Here is a 23,224-nt window from a genome sequence, read left to right as displayed (position 1 = left end):
GACAATTTGGTTAGGTTTAGGGCAAAAATTACAGTAAGGCATATGTTAAAACCCCTCGCGTCACCATTTATAGAACTGTGACAATGTTTTCTTTCTAATGGCTTTGGGATGAAAAAAAAAGGACATCGGGCTCATATCCGCTTACGGGTCCGGACCAAATGCTCACCCACACTTTGCCCAGAGCAGATCATTTTGGCTCAAGTCGAAAAATAATTGTGTGAATTTCTTTGTTTGTTTGGTTTTTTTTTCCTCTTTGCTCTTCCAAAAGCCAATCAGCCATCGGTAGCCATAAATATTGATGGCTGCTGATGGTTTTCGGGTCTCTGTTGGCTGTTGAAATTCGTTTTTGTCCGCTAAGTAACAAGCACATTAAAGTTTAGTGATTTTTGTCACATCAATCTATCCTCAGCATAGCTGTATTGTGCCTATTTTGGACTTGTAAAGTAGCTGAGCACAGGGCGCCCGCAGCTGTACGCACTACCTTGAGATTTTCCTATAGGAAAACAGAAAAGAATATTTTTTGTTCTTAGGACGGCTGCAAGCATTTTACACTTTTCCAGACTTCAGTTTTGAAAATGGAATAATGTCCATCTAAATGCTCTGTGTAAAGCTGCCTTCTGCATGTTCCCTGCTGATAACTTCAAATTTTTTTCTGATTATTTTCCACCAAATCACTATGACCTCAGCGCATTTAATAGCAAACAATCATCAAATCTAGCCAGACCGCAGAGCATGGTAAACCCAAAAACGTCCTCCAGGTAAGGGATGTTTACTGTTTACTTCGGGACAAATTGCGACAAACCTACTGAATAATTGACAGGTGCCATCATATCAATTGAACAAGTGTACGCGCCTGATATTCAAAAGGCGTAGCAGAGGTGACGAAACATCTCATGCCCCCCCACCTCAAAAATGAATCCGGCACCGCTGCCTACGCTTCTCCCTCAGACACCTGTTGCACATCAGGGGGACAAACAGGTAGGCGCGCCGCTCCGGGCTCACGGGGGAGGGCGGCGATGATCAGCCGAGAGGGGGTGGCTCCTGGCTGCGGTGCGAACCAATCAGCGCCGTGGGAGCGCTGTCACCGTGCCAGCTGACACTCAGGTCAGAGCCCGAGCAGCCTGTGGAGGGACTTCTGCTATCAGAAGGCAAGGAAAAGTTTTGACAAGCGGATCTGCAGGCTGTTTTCTCTCGACAGCTGCGACGGTTGCTCTGCTCTCTTCCAGTCTAGTGGGACGCTTCCCTGTGCGGGTGAGAGGCTGTACGATCCTCGGCAGTGTTCTGAGACTGTACGGCCCCGAGCCCCCTTCTCCTGCTGCGGGCTTCCCGGACTAATCCGAGCAGTTCTCTGCTTCATGGCATGATCCTGCACTGGGCTTCTTCTGGCCTGCCCATGTGGGTCTAATACCGGCTCTTTTTTCCTTTTTTTTTTTTTTCTTTTTTTTGCATTTTGAAAATCAATAACATACCTCTATTGACTCAAGTTGGACTTAACTCAGACTGAAGGAGTTACAGCACTGCTACTGAGATTACCTGCAAACATGACGGCTGATAAGGAGAAAAAGAGGTAAGCACCCCGGTTGGATCTTTGGAAGCTGATTAAAACACATCTGTCAGAGATCTCATTTCTTATTTAACTGCGACAGAAATCACACGACCTGTTGCCGCAGCGCTCCACGTGACCTGAGCGGGATTCACTCAGCTGGTCGTTTTAATGTGTGCAGAGCCGAAATTATTGCTTTACTTTTGATTAGTTTTATCAGAGCTGTTCTCTGAAAGGGGAGGCTTTTGTTTGCAATTTTAAAACTTCACATCGTGCAGAGTACTCTGCAGCATTTAGTTAAAACTTGAGATGCATCAGTCAGTCAGCATATTATCGGAAACGGACGATTTTTATTTGAGCACCTCTCATTTGTATCCAGCAGCTCAAATACTGAAAAATGTTTTCATTTTGGTGTACCAACAGCATGTACGTTGATGTTTTTATTTACATAGAATAACGATCATGTCAAAATGCATAAATGGGGTAACTCCTTCATTTTCTGTCAGATTTAAAACTACTACATCCAACCACCAACTCCCTTATAATCCATAAAATAACATAAAATAAATTGGTCAGGTAACAATGATAACAAAAGGTCAGATTTTTTTCTTCCCTGGCGCCCTTCAGAGTTGGATTAAGTAAATACCTTTTTTTCTGTGCTCAGTTTAAGCACAAATCACCAATAACTTGCTTATGGATGCAGTCTTCTTAAAACTGTGTAGATGTAACTTTTAAAGCTGTAGTAGCACATTTATCACAACTCATTAAAAAACTGCAAAAGCGCCAAACAGCAAGAACAAATTTGTTGGATGAAGTACACAATTTGCATCATGCACATTGTGATAAGGTCAACAAAATGACTTAATATGATACCCACATGAAGCCTTTCAGCGCAAGGCAGATCCAAATCTCCATTTTGTGACCTTTGACCTTATTTGAAAAAAAGCCAGGATTCCTGTGCACAGGACAATCAGCGCTCAGCGATTGCAGCAGATATCAGGCCGCCTGCTTGGGGAAACTTCTCTAACTTTTAGATGTCTCTGCTGTCAGATTACATCAGCTTTCTGCGCTGCTTTGGACCTGCTCGTGTTTCTGACAACATTCATGAATCTGCAGCTGATTTGTTGGATTTTATGTAGGATGATATTCCTGAACCCAGTTTGATGCTGGTTTTGAATTGCTTGCCCAGCAGTCATTGTTAAAGAAACAACAGAAGTCGGGGGGTGTGAGATTAGGTACTCAATATCCTGTCAAATGTGAAGCGGAAAATTTGAATTTCTTGTAATAATTATTATTTACAGAGCCCTTACTGTAGACATTGATGTGAATAGGCTGCAGGCTGCCTGACGCCGGACTGTCTGTCCAGTCCAGCCTGAGGGTCTGCTGCTCTTCAGCAGGAGCGGAGCAGGAATTTCCACGGCCAACAGAATCGCTCCGGCTCCAAAGATTTAAAAAAATGATCTGAGGAGACAAGCATTTCCTATCGTCCATTTTAGGGAGCGGAGTTGGGACATGTTGACGTGTGTGTGTGTGCGGGTAGGGGTGAGTGTGTGTGTGTAAGAGTTGAGCGGTGTCTTATCCCCACTGCTTGTTTGAGTGTTTGTCTTTGTGTCACACAGTAGCTCTTTGTAGCAGCCGCAGCCTCAAAGTCATAAATGCTCTGATAAGTTGTGTGATTCACAGCAGCCGGGAGCTCAAGTGCTTTCAGATCAGGTTTATTAGATGACGATGTGATAGGATGAAGTCATCGGAGAGGCTGCTGGGTGACTGAAAAAATATATAACTCTAATGTCCAAACTCAAATGCTGATTCTGCAGCAGCGAAGTCCAGAAAGCAGACAAGGGGACAAAAAACAGATGAATCATTCCTCCCAGCCAGCCTGCTTTGCTTTCTGTTTTAACTTTCTTTTTTATGGTTTTATTTCACAATCACCTTTGTAACAAAACAAACTGAAAGGATTCCTTTGAGGACTGCAGATTTTTGAAGTGTCTGCCGATTGTAAAACGCTAATTTGAGCTTCTTATGTTGTGGAAGTTTCCTGTTTTTTTTTATCTCCGTTATAACAGCCATTGAGCTTCAAATATTACTCCTATGGTTTAACTTTTACTTCATCCACCAAAAAAAAGGAAGAAAACCGTCCAAAGAAAAATCTCCTTAAAGTTATTTATTGTGCAAAATTGCTGTAATTATGTCATTTAGTTTTGTAGCCAATGTAGACAGAACATCCAATTTACAAGCTACATTAAAAAAACAAATAATGCTTATTTGCTTAGTTTTTTTAATATTATATAATATTAATATTATCACACACATTTAACATTAACTGTATTGTACAGTTAATGTTAAATGTGTGTGATAAAAATATTTAAAGTCTAAAGAGTTATTCAGCAAAGTCTAGCAATGTTGAAATTGTTTTATTTGGCAAAACTGCAACAGAATTTGTTTTTTGCATCACATGATCAACTACCAGATGTTGCCGCTGGTGCAGAAGGAGACAGGAAGTAGTAGATTATTATGGCGCAGCATGTTTTTTTTTTTTATTCACTTATGATTTTAATTGTGTTTCTTATTTAATAGAAACACTGCAAATCCTCAATTGAATATTTTTGATATTGGCAGAATATTGACAGCGTTCTGTGCACAATGGCTAATGAAGTTCTGTAGATTGAGGAACTTGTCATAATGAGTCTGATGTTTCTGGTTTCTCAGCAGCTCCCCAGCTGCCATCTTGTTCTGCCTTTACTTGTAAGCAGATATCCTATGGAAACTTTTTATCTTTTGAATATGTTGCCTTGCAACTAAAATCGTCCTCTCGTATCTTGCTGCTGAATATATACAGACCTCCGAAACTCTGTGCAAATTTCTTTGATGATTTCACTGAGCTATTATCCCGAATTTTGGTGGATTTTGATTTTGTTCTTATTGTTGGTGATTTTAACTTTCATATTGACAATCCATTGGATCGAGGCAGTAAAGAGCTACACCAGATCCTGAATAACTATGGACTGATCCAACATCTCTCGGGACCCACTCATAATCATGGACACACTTTGGACCTTATTATCTCTAAGGGACTCATTGTATCTAAAATTGTAGTGCTTGATGTAGCATTGTCAGATCACTTTTGTATTTTTTGGGACAGCTTTCTCCCTGCACAAAAAGACAATTATACACAGGTAATTTCAAAAAGATGCATCACGGAAACTACAGCGGATCAATTTATTCAAGCTTTTTCTTCAACTGCTATACACTCCTGTACCTCTTTGAGTGATCCAATAGACAATTTTATTTTTAAAATTGAGAAGGTTATTGACACGATTGCTCCAGTTACTACAAAAGTAGTCTCTGGGAAACGTAAACCACCTTGGAGAAATTTTGAGTCAGTTAGAATAGGAAAAAAAGTGTGCCGGAGAGCAGAACGTCGGTGGTGTAAAACTAAACTACAAACTGATCTAGATAGTTACAAAGATAAACTCAAAATGTTTAATTCTGAACTAAGAAATGCAAGAGAGAGTTTGTTTTCAAATGTCATTTCTACCTCTATCAACAACTCTCGTGCACTGTTCTCAATTGTTGACAGATTAACAAATCCATCTTTTTCTGTTAACCGTGAATTTTTATCCTCTGAGGCCTGTGACAAATTTGCCACCTTTTTTAGAAATAAAACTGTGAAAATAAGGGAAAAAATTAACTCCTCTGTATCTGTTGTTGGGAAACAATTAACTATGTTTCCCCCAAAACAGAATTTACCTTTGATGACCCACTTTAACCTGATCACTCAAAAAGATTTGAGTTACACCTTGCATCATATGAAATCATCCACCTGTTCCCTTGACATTATACCTACAAGTTTATTCTTAAAAGTCTCAGAAGTTTTGGCTCCGGACCTCCTACAAATAATTAATAAGTCACTGTCCTCTGGAGTCTTTCCTCAGGCTCTAAAGACTGCGGTAGTTAAACCACTTCTCAAAAAGCATAATCTAGACCCATCAAATTTAAGCAATTATCGACCAATATCTAACTTACCTTTTCTGTCTAAAATACTAGAAAAAATTGTTTTTCAGCAAATCAATAGCTTTTTGGCCCTGAACAACTGTTTTGATGTCCATCAATCAGGCTTCCGTCAACATCACAGCACTGAAACTGCGCTGGTCAAAATATTCAATGACCTCCGTCTAAACACTGACCGTAATAAAATATCAATATTAGTTTTACTTGACCTGAGTGCTGCCTTTGACACAGTCGATCATGAAATTCTATTATCACGATTAGAAAACTGGGTTGGCATTTCCAGTATAGCACTAAACTGGCTTAAATCCTACCTGTCCAATAGAACCTTCTGTGTGTCCATAGGCAATTTTAAATCCAAACTGAATGAAATTACATATGGAGTTCCCCAAGGCTCCATCCTGGGGCCGCTTCTTTTAATATCTATATGCTTCCGTTATTTCAAATTATACAAAATAATAAGATAGAATACCACAATTATGACACACAGCTGTACATTAATCTTTCACCAGGAGATTACAGTCAAGTTCAAAACTCACCAAATGTATTGAGCAGATTAATGTCTGGATGGGCCAAAATTTTCTCCAACTAAATAAAACAAAACTGAAATATTAGTGTTTGGACCAAAAGAGCATAGATTAAGTATAATCCCCAACTTCAATCCATTGGATTAAAATGCTCTGATGAAGCCAAGAATCTGGGGGTAATCATGGATCCTGATCTGAACTTTAATAATCACATCAAATCTATCATAAAAATATCATCCTACCATCTAACAAACATTGCTAAAGTTAGACGACTCATGTCCCCACAAGACTCTGAAAAATTAGTTCACGCCTTTGTTTTTAGTAGACTCGATTACTGCAACGCTATTTTTACTGGATTATCAAAAAAAGCAATAAGACAGCTCCAGCTTCTCCAGAATGCCGCTGCAAGAGTCCTGACTAAAACAAAAAGAGATCAGCATATCAGTCCAGTTCTAAGATCCCTGCACTGGCTACCCATTACTCAAAGAATAGACTTTAAAATCTCCTTAATGGTTTATAAAGTACTTCATAATAGAAACCCAGCCTACATTTCTGATCTTCTCCAATCATATATACCACTCAGACCTTTAAGATCATCACAATCAAACTTTCTAACTATTCCAAGAGTCAGAACCAAACATGGTGAAGCAGCTTTTAGTTTTTATGCTCCAACACTCTGGAATAAACTTCCTGCTCACTGTAAGACTGCCCCTACCTTGAGTTTATTTAAAACAAGGTTAAAAACCTTCTTATTTGACATTGCCTATTCTTAGATGTTTGTTTTTAACTATATTCAAACTGTAATATTTTATTTTGTACATTTTTAATCTGCTTGGGCTTTAATTTACTTTCTTTTTATTATCTTCTTGTTGTTTTTAACTTGTTTTGTACAAGCACTTTGAATTGTCCTTGGCTGAAAGGTGCTATATAAATAAAGTTGCCTTGCCTTGCCTTGTTTCTGATCTGGAGTGGCAGCGGAGGCCTGCCACAGCTGGCCTCAGCCTCAGTCTGTTTAACCCCCTGCCAGCGCCGCTGCTGACTCTGTCGAATGTTTTTATTTATTTATTTATTTATTTTTTTATTTAACCTTTTATTTGGAAAGGCAAGTTACAATTACATTGTACAGTTCAACTTCCAACATAGTGGAAGTATAAGAAGGAGTAACCTAAGCCTATCCAGGATTAATTTTTTTCTGTCAAACGGTTTTATTTAAACACCCTGCTTGACTGCCACCAGAAATAAGTGGCAGGTGTGTAAAGGAACCAAGCTCCCCACCCACACCCTGTCCCCTTCCCACACACACACACACACACGCCCACACACACACTTTCATGTCTCCCAACATGTGATTCTACTGGAAACAATGTGAAAAGGTCAGAGTATGGGCCAGCTGCCAGGGATATATAGGTTTCATGGCTGTACGGCGGGTGATCCATATTACTTCTCAGTGGTTGTATGGAGAGCCAGAGCGGACCACCTGATTATACAGCCGAGTGTAAAACAAAAGAAAAACAGCAGATAAGCACCTGATGCATAATCAGAATGAGAAGAAACATGTAGGACGTGCAGAAAATGTCCAGATGGGGATAAGTCTGCAGTGTTTTATTGAAGAAAACAGATTCTCTTGTTAAGAATTAGCTGCATATTAGTCTTTTTCTTTTTTTTTGCTATACTATTTGCAAAAAAGATTATTCTCCTGTTTGTTTCCATTAGCTAGTTCAAAGATCACTTTAAAGAAGTAGAGTTATGTAAAATCAACTCTTCTTTAGCTTTACATTACGCTAATGTTAAATAATGTTATTCCTCCATAAAAACATACCTAAGAGTGACGCCTTGATTCTTTCATGCATGGCAACCAGTCAGCTGTTCAAAATGCTTGGATGGACCTAGCTCCGTCTTCGAGGTGCAGCTCCTCTTCAGAGCTGCAGTTTCCAATCTTCAGAGCTTCCACCTTACAGAGAAGCCTTCTGCCTCTCAGCTCCTTCAGACTAGCCAGCAGCAATCAGGAATTCCACATTTGATGGAACTGCTGAGCTCATTAAAGGAACTACTTCTCAGTGAAAAGCTGGTAAAACATTGTTAAAGGGGAGTGATGCTGGGATGACTTCTGGAAGGCAGAGTTTCAGAATGAGCAGGAGCTTCTTCAAGAGACAGACCCAATTTGAAGGCATTAAATTATGACATCAAATTTCTTTTAAGTCATATTAGCTATATGTTACATTTTTGTAACAATTGAAGGTAACATTTAGTCAATTGTGACATAAAACTCCACTATGTGCCTAAAAATACATAATACTACCCAAAGCATTGAATTGGGTTTTATGAAGTCCCATCAGTGCATCACATTGTTGCATTTCTGTACTATGCCCATTTACCTCACCATTTAAATCAATAAAGAAATGAAGACTGATCAGAAAATGTGCAGCGAGGAAGCTACCAGCCTGCTGACTCAGCATTTCACATCACAGCTCTGCCCCAGTTGGCACAGAGCCAGTCTTTACTTTAACCCGCGCTGTTCAGCTCCGGTCCCCCAAAACTGCCAAAGCATCACTTTACAGCACATGCAGGATGGAGGAATGCAAAAATGAGACGGAGGGAGGAGATGCAAGTGGATTCACTGCATTTCTAGCTTTGCAGTCTGCTGATGGACTCTGAATAGAGATGGTGTGTGGTAAGGCTTTAGCAATTTAAAGTTGTTGCTTTCCAAATGTTGTGCAGTTCTCTGGAAGATTTTCTGATCCATTTGTTACTGAATTAGTGTAATTATAAGGGTTGTATTTATCCAACCAGCTCATAAGATGAAACCTTACACAATATTGGGTCCACGCAATATAAAGCTCCCTTTTTTGTGTTTTATCACACATTATACTGTGCTTAAAAAGCCTTTAAAGGTAGAAAACCCCAGTCCGGGTTTTGCTTGTCCACATAATGTATTGTTGTAAGCTTAATTCTCAGGTGATTATGTTTTAAAAGTGCTTCCTGTTTGTGTTTTTGTAGATGGCATAAATGTTTATTAAAGCTTTCACCTGAGTATGAAAGTATGACGGAGGGCCATAAAAAAAAAGAAAATGAAAAAGGAAAAAAAATTCGTTATGAGAATAAACAAGTACGAGAAAGTCATAATATGAGAATAGTCATAATAATTTGAGAATAAAGTTGTAATATTTCTACTTCATTCTCGTAATTTTTGCTCAATTCTTTATGTGGTCCTAATAGTAGGATTGTACAATTCAGATTTGATAAAAGTATTTTAGATTTTTAATTAGATTTGATAAAGACCTAACCAGACTCTTCAGCATGGCGCTTATAGAAAGCTCCAATGCGGATGCTAACGTTAGCAACACTAACTGCAAATCCTTAGTCGGTGACAGTATTTTTACAGCACTTAGAAATCATTCCTATTTTTTTTTATTATCAGTCAGAAATAGACACCACAGTAAAGATTTTAAAGTAGGTGGTGAAGGTTTTAGATGTCCTCAACCTGCCCGACTACAAATTGACACTGTTGACAAAACAGGGCGACACAAAAACTAGCTCAAGAACTCGATCATAGAAACAGGATGTCAATGTTCACATTTTCTTCACCAGACAATGTTTCTTGCTGGCAGTAAAAGAGTTCATTTTACGTGAAATACTGTCATATTTTAACTTGACCCCTCCATTTGTACCATAAGATTTTGTGTTTTTTTGCTAACGGCTAAAGTTCTTTCAAAGCAGTTTATTTTGAGTAAAGTTGAGTAGTGGAGGTGTTTGGCCCTCTCAGCTTGGTGTGTAGAAAACAAAGACTATCTTATGTCCTTTGTGAGGGATTGTGCAACATTTTCCATAACCTTAAAAATATAAATGATTTTCTTGATTTTATTAGGTAAAGAGGCAGCAAAGCTTCGATTTAGCTCTTGCACATCATATTTCTTACTTTGGATTTTTTCAATACAACAAAATCACACACACACATGCATAATTTCATAAAATTCCAAATCTTTATCTTGTGTGTTTGGTTTTTAAGGCCACCCATCAATCCTTTAAACTTGCAAACTTCCAACTGAGTTTTGAGGCAGCCTGTCACAAATTGACAATTTGTTCCCATTTCTTCAGTTGAATCTGTGAGAAAAGCCAAACATGCTGCATCTGGATAAGTAGATAACCAGCTGATGGTGCCTCTCTCAGAAACAGGGTCAGGTCTACGTATACTTTTTTTTTGTCTTGTTTCAAAAACATGTGGCTTGTATAAACTGATTATTTGCTGTATGTAGAAATTTCTTTGTTACATACTGAACAACAAATGGTCAGGGACAAGAGCAGAAAAAATTGTGAAAAACACTGGACAAATTTTCTGCCGCATTGGCACTTTTTGTGACAAACATTTATATTTTTATAATGGACAAAACCAAAACAAAACCATTTTTGTAGGTTTTATCCATGCCTTAATCACCTTCTCATCACTCCATTAAACATGTAACCTGAAAGGAAAGACCAAGTTATGTTGAAGAAAATCAGCAGGTGCAATTGTTTTTGGAAAAATGTTTCAAGTCTGTAGCCTAGCACTGATTTAGGCTAGGCTACAGTGCTAGGCTACAGACTTGAAACATTTTTCCAAAATAAATTGGATCCTTACGGACTTTCATGTTGTTCAGGTTGACTTTGATTCTTCGTCTTGGAGTGGTGAATAGATTTTACAACATTTTAACTAAAGTCCCTTTGACTTTGTACAAGATCAAGTTACAAAGTCTTTGTAACTTGAGATGAAATGACGTAGTTTTGTTGCCTGATGTGACTTTGTCCTGTCTCTATAAGGATGGAAATATGGAAATTCTTTTTAAATCCCCTTTTGCAGTTTTATTTCTAGATTTTATTGCTGGCAGAAAAGCTCTCAAAGATTTATTTTATTTTATCATTCTTTGACTCAAATTTCTTTTTTTTTTTATTCTCTAATTTAATTTGGCTGGAAAATTGTATAATTCTTTTAAGGTTCCTCAACTCATTAAACATAATGAAGTGTTTCTCCTCCGTTTAATATCTGAAATCACTGAGTCTTGATTTTTTAATTTATTTTTTGTCAACTCGTGTACTATCAGTCAGAATCTGGCATGGACAATTACTTTATCAGTGTTTTTACTGCTGACACGTGTTTGCTTTGGTTTAGAGCCTAGCTGTAGATTTTCCTGAACATAAAGCTGACCTTGGTTTTCACGGAAGGAAGTTCGCAGCAGGAGAAACAGAAGCCTTCAGTAAATGCTGCGTCTCTTTCTCGTGGATAATCTCTTTGTTTGCAGGCTGCGATAGATTTGGAATTTCCCATTTGGGTTTGGCACCGACTCCCAGTCCAAAGGTGAACTTTACCACAGATATCACCTCTGCACTGTATTTATTGCTTCGTGTAGTAATACCACATCTTCTGTTCACATTTTGAGGGGAATAATTGTGAACTGTTGTGAAATTACTTAGCAGTATCATTATTAAATATCTGGACTGTTGGTGAAACGTTCTGTTTCTGTTCACACTTTAAGGCCCTTTGGTGTAAAGAAGTGAGAGGAAGATGAAGACATAACTACGGCAAGAGAATCAGGTTGACGGTTTTTAATGCAAATCCAAATCAGTCAACTCTCCTCTTATAGCTTTTTTTGTGTCACAAACAAATGCTTAGTGTTAGTTTTATATGTGTTGCCCCATTCATCGATTCGATAAAATCAGATATGGAACAACAAATGAATAATATAAAGTCTGAAGTGTTGATAATTCTAAAATATGTTTTATTTTGTTCAAAAGTCCAATACATTTCCATAGCTTTTGTTTTCTATGTATTATATGAGATTTATAGTTATGTTTATGAGCCAAAACAACCCCTAAAAATTTAACTACATATACTCGTTCTATTAGATACTATCTACATCTACGGACATTACATCCGTTTCCAAAAATCATGAATTTAGTTCTATTCCAATTTATTGATGATTTATTGTATTCTAGCCACTTAGTAAGTTTAGACATCTCACAAGCCATAAGGATATTTAAGTCATTTTGAGAACAAAATAAGTTTGCATCGTCTGCAAAAATGATGACTTGTAACATTTTAGACACTTCAAAAATGTCATTAATATACATAGTGAAAAGCTTGGGTCCTAACATTAAAGATTGGGGAACTCCACATTTTAGAAGATAGAAGAGAAGATAGATAGAAATCTAACACTTCGTCACCACAGGGGTTAGTGCCCCTGGCCGGTAGACGTTGAGGCAAGAGATGTGAGCTTTCTTGGGTATGAGGACTATGGTGGAAGATTTCAGGCAGGATGGGACTGCAGACAGGGCTAGGGACTGGTTGAAGATCCTGGTGAAGACTCCAGCCAGCTAATCGGCACAATCTTTCAGGACACGTCCAGGGACGCCATCAGGTCCAGCAGCCATTCTTGGTCCTGTAGTTGGTGAGGTGCTGGATTCCCTGCCACACCTGCCTGCTGTTGTTGCTGTCAAGATAGCCCTCTATCCTCCTCCTGTAGTCGGACTTAGCCATTCTGATGCCTCTCTTCAAGTTGGGCTGTACTGTAGACCGTCCTGTCCCCAGATGCTGGGGATACATGCTGGTGGAATTTGGGGAGCGTTGTCTTCAAGTCTGCATGGTTCAAGTCCCCCGCTATGATGTGTGCAGCATCTGGATAGGTGCTCTGCAGATGGCTAATGCTGCCATGCAAAAATCCAATAGCTGTTTTAGCATTAGCATCTGGTGGTATGTAAACAGCGGTTATCATGACTACGGTGAACTCTCTGGAGGTATATTGGACTGCATCTAACAGTCACATACTCCAGGTCTGGGGAGCAATGGCTGATGACAATCGCTGTGTTAGTACGCCGGGTGTTGTTCGCGTACACACAGAGCCCCCCTCCTCTGCTTTTACCGGAGTCTTTCGTTCTGCCATGGCACTGTACTGTGTAGCCTGCTAGCTCGATGGCAGAGTCCGCTACGTCTGGATGCAGCCAGGTCTCCGTGATCAGAAGAATACAGCTGTCCTTCACTGCACTGTGAGATGCAGCCTGTAGTCTCAGTGCATTGCGTTCGAGAGAAACAGTTTGGGGAGCGGGGGCTGCACAGTGGCGCAGTTGGTAGAGCTGTTGCCTTGCAACAAGTAGGTCCTGGGTTCGATTCCCGGCCGGGGGTCTTTTTGCATGGAGTTTGCATGTTCTCCCTGTGCATGGTGGGTTCTCTCTGGGTTCTCCGGCTTCCTCCCACATTCCAAAAACATGAGTGTCAGGTTAATTGGGCTTTCTAAATTCTCCCTAGGTGTGAGTGTGTGTGTGAATGGTTGTTTGTCCTGTCTGTTTTCTGTGTTGCCCTGCGACAGACTGGCGACCTGTCCAGGGTGTACCCCGCCTCTCGCCAGGAACGTTAGCTGGGGATAGGCACCAGCAACCCTCCCGACCCCATTAGGGACAAAGGGTGTATAGAAAATGGATGGATGGTTGGGGAGCGGTGGTTTGTGTGGTTGACTCCGTAGCCTAGCTAGCACGCCGGCCCTGCAGCCCCCTTCTCTCTCTATGCCGCTGACGCTTCCTCCCTGCTGTAATGGTAATCCACGGCGCGCCGGGGCTCCTCGCTATGTCCCCTGGAATATTGAACAAGCATTGAAAATCAGCTGTAACATCTTGTTCGTAGCGGGCACAGATTGTCAGGAGATCGTCCCGACTGTATATTTTGTTTGTCCGGCATGACAAGTACAGAACACAAATCAGCACGTAGACTAACACAGCACCGACCGAGAGAGCAATGAACCGCTGCAACTAATGTGCCGCCATGTTGGCCTTAAACTCCCTATACTTTGAAGATCAGATTTAACATTTCCTAACTGTACAAATGATTTGCAGTTTGTCAAATAACTAATTATAAACTATCCCTCTTTCCATAATCCTGTAATTTGGAAAGTAGTAAATTGTGGTCGATGGTATCAAAAGCTTTTCTTAAGTCAACAACCATAGTCACTGTATACTGCTTCCTTTCTATTGCTTCTGTAATTTCTTTATGTAATTCTAATTTCATGATACAAGGGATGTTGATTTATTTGATCTAAACCCATATTGACTCTCACTCAACAAGTTATTCTTTTCAAAATAGCTATCTAATTTCTGGACAAACCATTTTCAAGCACTTTGGAAAACTGGGGGATCACTGAAATAGGTCTGTAATTATCAAAGATATGTTTGTCGCTAATTTTAAATAGTATTGAACATGTGTGAAACATTAGTCAACATTGATGCTCCTGCCCAGAGGTCAGAGGTAAGCTGTCTGTTTGCTCCCATTTAAAGACATAAACCAACCGGAGAGACGTTACGCTGGTCAGGGAAACCTCGCTATTTCTCTTCTGTGTTATTTTTATCTCGCTCTTTCTCAGCTGCCCACACTTCCTCTCTTCAGCCTTTCCGTCCTCTTTCTTCGTCTTCTGTCCCTTCGCTCAGTTCACAATGTCTGGGATCCATCCTTGACTCCCAGCTGTGTCGTTTTTGTTGTTTTCTGTGCCTCCCATAAGTTCCTCAGCCTCCTTTAGAACTTTGTCTCCTCGTTGTTTCCTCCTTCCCGTCGGCCAGCTCCCCTTCTTCCTTTTCCTCTGTTACTGAAATGGGCCTGGCTCCAGGATCTACTGTGTCACCTGGCCTAGATCCATCTGCCTCAGACTTTCTTGTCCCTGAAAAAAGAGACGATCCAACCAAGGCATCTGTTGATGTTAATTTAATATTTGCAGGCCTGGCCAATATGACTGAACAGCTTCCTCCATTCCCATTGATGAAACTGCAGCACTTTTAAAACAGAGCAGAACATCAAAGTCTTCATTCACAATTCTCCCGTTAACTGATTGGCCCACTTAAAATTTTTTCATATGAAATCCTATGGCAACAGCTAATTCAGCAGCGCTTCACTTTCACAGATGGTGGGACTATATCTAACTTTTTTTTTCACTTAGAAAAGAAGTGCAAAGAAAGGTAATCTCTGTGGATGTGAGGTTAACAAAACTAGCTGTACAGAGACACATATTTTGCATTTGTGATGAAAAAAAGTTGTTACTGCACTGAATTATTGTGCAGAGGTGTTGACTGACGTGTCGCATATATGGGACAACAGAGTGACCAAAGTCTGCAGTATAGTGGTGTGATATTCAAAAACAATCCGATTCTTCTGAACGGCTTTATCTTTACTAAGAAGATAGTACAGGAGCCTCACTGAGAGCCGTTTGTACTTGTAATGCTCTGCGTACACAGCAGTAGCTATTATTATTCTATGTTATATACATTGATATTTATTTAATTGGCGAATAAGTAAAAAACAAGAACGGAAAAGCAAGCAGGGCATGCTCTTTGCTCTTTGATTGTTTTTATCACCTGTCATGGTGGCAGACATCACTGCACTTCCTGGCTTCATGCAGGTGGAGAGAGGATTAGAAAGTCAAGGTGAGCTTCTTGTGCTTGGTTACTTCTTGCTTGTTGCTCCTTGGTCAGTGTTCATAGTTAAACTTTGTTTACCATTAGGGCATTGCTTTAATTACTATGTTTAATGGTACAGACAGTGGTGGTTTATAACACCCAGGGCGTTATCATTTTAGGGATGGCACGAGATCTCCGCAGACTCTAGTACACATATGGAAGCAAAGCAGAACAAAGAGCTTGAAATGATAATGATATTGGTTAAATTTATTCGAGCTCCAAGTATTTAATATCTGGGTGTTTTTATGGGAATGTGAATCTTTCAGATCAATTTGAGAAGCAATTTTGATCTTATTTCACATTTTATTGTGTGATGTAGCACGGGGCGCTGGTCTTGGTCTTGAATCGCTCTCGACTTCCCTCGGTCTTGGTCTCGGACCCTAAAAGTCTTGGTCTTTTCTCAGTCTCAATGCACTTTGGTCTTGGTCTTGTCTTGGTCTCGAGTTAGGTAATCTTGACTACAACACCTCAGATGGAGCAGGGAAGAGAGATTTGAACTGCATAGCAGGATAACGGCCAGGCAAGCCAAATATATGCTAATGTCAAATCCTAAGAGTTTATAACTTCAAAATCATTTGGTCTTTTTGTTGGCTGCACCCGATATACAGACACTGGATAGGTAATTACATCGCCTGTCCTGATATTAATGAATGTTGACCAATCTTCCAGCGTTGGGATCATAAGTGTAAAGGTTTATACAAACTGAACATGAAACAAAATCTTTTTTGGAAACTTTGATGCTTTTTGTACATTAGAGTGATGTGTCTGATGGGGACAAAACAGAAACATCTACATTTCCTCACTCTTCAGTGTTTCAAGTGTGAGAGTGAGTACACAGAAGTCATTGTCTGTGGACCTGTGTGAACTCTACGTGGCCCCTGGAGGCTCTGCTTCCTGCTACCAGCCATCAATCAGCTCAGCAAAGTATTTTACAAAAAAAATGTCACCTTTTAGGGTCAAGAGGGAGTTGTCAGCCACTTCAAGATCTAACCATCAACCTGTATACATTTCAAAAAACCCAATGTTTCAATTTCTACAAGTAGTTTTTCATGTGATGTTCAGGAAACAAACTTTCCAGGAAAAATTACTGTAGAGTGTGTTTGTTTCTTTTTCCCAACTGTTTTCAGGCTTAGTCAGTGTTTATGCGCAGAAAGGAAGCTGAAAGAGATTAGGGTTTCCCTTTCCGCTCGTTCCTGATATATTTTAAGAGCTTTCTTCTTTCGCTGAGAAAAGCAGAAACCTTTGGTGGAACCTTTAAAAGGGTTAAGAAGTTTAAGAAATTATGGAGAACAGGTGAGCCATGATGAGAAAACGAACTGCAATGTTCACAGGAAAACGATCATTTTTGATCTCAGTATATGAATAAGGTACATGGATGCAAAATACTGAAGTAGTTTGTAGAAAAATAAATTTCAGTGATTACATCCTTCAATAAGTCCCCAATAAATTATATTTTCCTTTTATAATATATACAGTACAGACCAAAGGTTTGGACACACAGGTTTGTCCAAATTTTTGGTCTGTACTGTACTGTGTATATATATATATATATATATATATATATATATATATATATATATATATATATATATATATATATATATATATATATATAATTGCTTTTTACACAGAACAGCTTAGCTTCGGCTTGGCCTGTTAGAGGCTATTGAGAAAAAAATTACATAGCAAAGAACCGGAAGCAGACTCTCGTCCCACCGTCATCATTTCCTCTGTTTCTCTTACATTTACAGTCCTTCTGAGTTTTCTGTTCTGATTCTTAAAATCTCAAAACAACCAAATCATAATTTATCGCCTAAAGTCTTAAAAACCAATCGTTAGGAATGACACATTATTATTATTACTATTATATCATTATTGAGTGAATTTGCCGAGTTTTTATTTATTTACCAGAACATGTTGTAGTTCAGTCATCAGTAGGATTTAAATCATTTTTTAGTTGTTTGACAAATCATTTTTAATTGTAAATCTGCCGAGTCAAGATTTGATTTATTCTATGAAGTCTGACTACAGGCATATTCTCCAACGTTATCGCTGATATGTAAGTTTTTTTTCTAATGTTCAAAGTTGAGTTCTCTAGCAGCACTGATAGAAGCATTTTAGATAAACTGATAAAATTTTTAAAAATTTTTTACATTTTTAATCTGTATGTCAGAAGGCCTGTTTGTGCCCCTCAGCAATAATATTTAGCCTAATATAATAATTTAGTAAAAATAAAGTAGTCTGGCTGCCCTCAGTCTAATATTGACTCTCAGAGCCTCCATGTTGTTTAGATTCCTGGTCCATGGTAAGGAGGGGGAGGAGGGTGGATTTATGTCCTCTAACAATAAAATTATGGGCAAGAATATTTGTTCATACACTGGTTTGTGAATAAAAACGTAGGTCTGATGTTGATGTTAGAAAAACTGTTTCTATTTATATTTTCATAATCGTCCTTGCAATAGCAGGACAAAACCAGCATCACCTCTAAACACAGAAATGCTTCGGCTGCAGAGAAAACTTCTGACTTTAACTTAATCATTCTGCTAAATGGCCGGTTCGGTTCGCTACAGGCAGTCTGAGTCGGTCCATCGACAGATATAAAGAATGTCTGTCGTTATATCAGACATCCTGATATAAGACACGGTACTGACTGTCTCCTCGAGTCGCAACGCAGCTCTAAGCCCTGGTACCACCTGCTGACTATTCTCTGCTTCTCCTTGATGTTTCTACCTGGCGGATTAAAGCTGCTGCTGACGGGATCTGGGCTGGAGGTTTGCGGTTGTAAATAAAAGTGATTGCAGAACCGCAAGTTTTAAAGGAAGATTCGGCCCAGTTCACAAAATAAACATCAGAGAAAATATTGTAGCAATAATTAGAACCGCAGCATAAAGCCAAACACGCCACAATGAAATGAATCAAAATTTCTCCAAAGCATCGACAGACTGACAGAGGCCACGGGGGGATTCCAGGTAGATTCCAGAGATGCAGCTGTTCATGCAGGGCTGGCCCAAGGTGGGGCCTTAGAGTGAACCCCTGAAATCTGTCCTACTAAGAACCTCAGCATCACTAACATGTTTAAATATCGATAAGGTGAATCTGTGAGAGGAAGACCAGGTTTATTGGCCGAGTTTAAAATCCATCACTGATTATTGGTTATTTGCTGTGATGTATTTGTGAACAAACCCAATTCAAACACAAAGTTTATGCCATATTGTAGCTATGGTAACACAACAACCAAACTATCAAGATGATTCTTTAAACTTTTACAAAGTAACTTCCTAATTAAATCCTAAATGTACTATTATTTTTTTCTCAGATGAATGCATTAAATGCAATTTAATAACATTGTCATTCTCTATAAAAGAATGCTACAGGTTTAGATCTATGGTCTGTGTTACAATTTAACCATTTCTAGGGGCCCCTGAGTGTTTGGAGGCCCCTGAATGGCCCCTACGAGCAGCTACTGGGTTTTCTTTGCCTTGATATCCCAGCATTATAATTCTAGATATCAGAATTGCTAACATCAAACTATTATATAGAGTTAACCCCTTTGAGTTTTTTGATCTACAAAGCAGTCTGCAGCCAGGTTGTTCTAGAGGTTAAATAGATATTATTAGGGCTTAATTAGTAAAATTAGCTTATTTCATAACTTTATAACCAGAGACTTTCTCTCCTCTGCTCTGTTTAAGAGCTACAGTCTCAGATCAACTCAGCCTCTCAGGACTGTCATCAGCAGAAACAGCAACTTTTTACCTGTTGGGGAAAATATAGATTATATGTGCTTTGCATTTCCCCGCATGATGGCAATGATAAAGTAGGATCCAATTAGATACTTGATTAATATGGGTTGTTGCTATGTCGTAAGGTGTTTTTGTTCAATGAGCCTCTGCACCTCCAAAGGTCTCTGCACGGGCCTGCTTCAAACATCCAGCTGTTACAAAACGCAGAGGCGCCAGCAGTGGGATTAGTCCGGCTTTAAATGCTTACAAAATAAACCTATCTTCTATAAACATATCTTTTAGGAATAAATCTGCTCCGCCAGTGAAATGCTCAGAGCAATAGAGACGCTTGTAATCTGACTTAAAAAAATAAAATAAAATAATGATAATATATTTTTTAAATCTTTTTTTAGTTATGATTTTCCTAAAAACCTGCCTTGCGGCGGGGCTAGTATATGGTGTTTCCTATAACACACTGGGGGAAACCCTGTATATATATATATATATATTCAGTCAGACGTGTTTGTTATTCTGCAGCGCGTGCCCTCGGCCCGCCACCTGTGGTTTCACGCTGCGCCCCCTCTGTGCCTCTCTCAAAGCCAGTCTATCCCAATCATCAGTGTGCTGTGGGCGGGTTTGTTTGTGTGTACCGCACTGTGTGAGTATGTGTGTGTCCTTGTGTTTGTGCCTCTTTCATGGACTATCAAAATCATCAGCAATCTCCTGCATCGTTCTTCCCCTGATTGAGCCAAAGTCGGGGCCCCTGTCTGGGATAGCTGTTTGTTTGCGTGTGGGCGTGTGCGTGTGTGCGTGATTGTGTGTTTGGCTGAGTTTCCAGAACTCCATGTTCCTCAGGATCACAGATTAGCCGGTACTGTATTGTTGTTCTGTGTTTGTGTTCGGCCAGGCGCCACAACTTCAGGAAGGCTCACTATAAGCAAGGAAAGCTGTGTGTGTGCGTGTGCGTGCGTGCGTGTGCGTGCGTGTGTGTGGGTGCGTGTGTGTGGGTGGGTGTGGGCAGACAGTTGGCCTTTTCAGATCTTAGATCACCTTTTATATCCTAATGTAAGATGTATTTCACAAGAATAGTAACTATAAATATCGCAATTTGTTTTAAGAAAATGACTAGTGCAAATATCTAAATTCCTCTGTTTTAACTTTTCTCCTGTTGGTACGTTTTCAAAGTAATATTCATATTCCCTCATCTTTTTGCATATTTGAAGCCCTGGCTGTTAATTAAAAACAGCCAGAGTTTGCTTTGAAAGCGTACCATCAACTTAGTGAGACGCTCGCACCTTCACACTACTTCCAAGAATCAATAAGGATCTTCCAAAAAAAACCTTTGTCCTTTAAGAGACAAAGGTAGTGGTTGGACATTCAGGTTTCACAGTGAAGAAGACTGACACAAAATAATGAAAAAAAAAATTTTTTTAGCTAGTGTCAAAGTTCAAACGTTCCATGTAAGGCTGGATGTGAGACTCAGGTCCTACCAATATACACACACACACACACACACACCCACACCCGCCCACACATTTGCTGTGGTTACAGGACCCGTTTCCATTGAGCTCCTCTTGCCTTGTTATCACTGCAATCACTTTGACCTCAGAAGTAAGAACCTGCTCTGCTGGCAGGAATGTGACGCCTTGATGAATCCTGAAGAGAGAAACAGTTGGCTGTTGGCTTGGGTCTGAATTCAGTTCAGCCACAATACGTTAAATATGCGCACCCTGGACTAAGCATTTCAACAAATTATTTTCAGGATACCAAAGAAGGTTTTGGTGCTTAGAAGTTTAACTACAAGAACAGGTGAAACGTTAAACTACCATGTCAGATACTTGTGTGTGGACTCTGGTGTAATCACAGCTACAGTGAATCTTTGGTTCAATCTGTTTTTTCCTCTCTTAAATATGAGCGTCTGACCTCTGAAGACAGTAGGAAACATGTCTAGAGCTGAAACCAGACTGTCTCTAGAGCCAGTGTGAAATCTGAAAGATGTTCACATTAAAAAACAAGATGGAAAAAAAAAATCCAAAATTTTTCACATCTTTATTATAACATGTGAAAATGATTTAAAGGATGCAAACCAATCGTTCTGGATATTTTTTTTCTTTCTTTTCTCCTTTTGTCTTCTGAAGCTTCTTCTCATGTTCCACAATTCATAGATTCAATATAATTTCTTACGTGATAACACAGCTCATGGATTCATTTGGGAAAACTTTAGGGGTTATTTGTTATGTTTCTTAAAATGTTAGCATCTGCTGTTGATAAAACTAAAAAGCTGGAAAAAACCCCCGAGTTTGTTGCATTGTTTCATTCTTTTTTCCATTTAGATGGAATTAACCCTGGAGCAAATTTAAAGCAGACAACTTTATTTCAGTGACTAAAGGCAGCTGCCTAAACAGAAAATGACGACAACATTATTTGTACAAAATAATTTAGCACTGAATAAGTTTATGTTGAAGCCATGAAAAGCTGGAAGTGTTCGCCTGTAAGATCCAGCAACTTTAATGACTTCAGTCTTTTTTCTGTGTCACTTTCCAGCTGATACAAATACAAGCACACAGAGCAATTTTCTTACATTAGCTCATGCAAGTTGATGCTTGGGATAATTGTGAACAACACTCCAGCTCACGTTAGCATGCAGATCCAAACACTGAAGGGGGACCTGTTCCTTTACTGCCAGCAGCGACGCAAACTGATCTACCATGCCCCAGAGCTGCTTCTGCTTCTGCCTCTTCTCTTTATCTTTTTCTTTTTTTATTGCAGAGATTTGGAGTTGCATTAGGAGATCTTTGTTTTGGGGCGGGGAAGTTGTGCAGCAGTGATTGCGCCTTAGGCTCCTGCTGCAGCTGCGGAGTGACACATTAATCACACGCATGCAAAGTGGGAGAAGTGATTGAAAAAGCTGTGTGGTGTAAAAGAGAAATGAATGAGGGTGTGAAGATGAAGCTGTCACGCCACATTCAGCAGGTTTCCATTTCCTCCTGCCTGAGGCAAGCTTCCACAGAAACACAGCGATCAGGTCAGTTGATCCAATCGGATTTCACCTGACAGCGTTTACTGATCGCGCTTATGTTCTAAATTATAGCGTCTTTTATTGACTGGATGTGCAGGGATATGAGAAATATTTGCTGCTTCACAGGTTTCTATTGTTGTTGCTGTTTCCTAATATGTCAGATCAGTTTTCTTCATGACGTTTTCTACATCAAGGACAGATGGAAATTCAGCAGAAAGCACAACAGAATTATTAATCCTACTTCAGACTATATAGAAAGCTGTTGGTTTGGTCCAGAAACACTGAATGCTATCATAAGTCCTAGACCAGACTATGTCATAAGGCCACAGTGACTGTAGTCTTCCATCCATCTACTTTTTGTACTCGCTTAATCCATGTAGAGGCACAAATTGGTTGGTGCCCGTCTCCAACGGACAAAGGTCAAGATTAAGGTTTACCCTGTGCTTAGAATACTGAACAATTTGACTTTTTAAATATTTTCCGATCTGAGAACTGGTGATCAGTTCCCCGAAAGCAACAGGATAAGCAGAACCAAAGACATTTAAATCGATGAGAAGACCGTAAGACAAGGCAGGACTGGCTAGCTAGAAGCTGATGTCCATCAGTAGAGTGAGTTATAGAAGGAAAGATTTACTGTTTGTTTGAATAGCTCTAATAATTCAATGTGGTTCAGGCTGCAGCGTGTGTATGTCTGTGCTCTTGTCCTGTGTGTGTTTTGTGCTCATGTTACCCGCTGTGGTATAGAGTGACAGCTCTACTTCTCTCACTGAGATTTCAGTATGCTAGGTATGTGTTCTCTACCTGCCATTCTGTCAATCCTTTTTTCTCTTAAGCAACATGGTTCTTTTTCTTTTTAAGTTTTGAAGTTCTGAACGGCTCCCGACAGGTCAACCCCTCCCACCAGGTATCTGTTTAGAGCTCCATGCCAAAGTTTGCGTGAGTGCGG

General features: G+C 39.6%; 1 protein-coding gene across 1 annotated transcript in view; it reads left to right on the top strand.

Moving 5' to 3' along the window:
- Nucleotides 1-984: 984 nt before the first annotated feature.
- The window catches only part of epas1b (endothelial PAS domain protein 1b), a 76,952-nt gene continuing 54,712 nt past the window's right edge, over nucleotides 985-23,224 (top strand). The window contains exon 1 of the mRNA XM_044136566.1: nucleotides 985-1,567. Within this exon, the coding sequence (XP_043992501.1) occupies nucleotides 1,542-1,567 (26 nt within the window). The 5' untranslated portion in view covers nucleotides 985-1,541. The remainder of the gene's footprint in view (nucleotides 1,568-23,224) is intronic.

The sequence above is a fragment of the Gambusia affinis genome, linkage group LG13, assembly GCF_019740435.1.
Source record: "Gambusia affinis linkage group LG13, SWU_Gaff_1.0, whole genome shotgun sequence".
Taxonomy (NCBI): Eukaryota; Metazoa; Chordata; class Actinopteri; order Cyprinodontiformes; family Poeciliidae; genus Gambusia; species Gambusia affinis.
The sequence above is the reverse complement of the archived record's forward strand: the minus strand, read 5'-3'. Positions and strand labels throughout refer to the sequence as shown.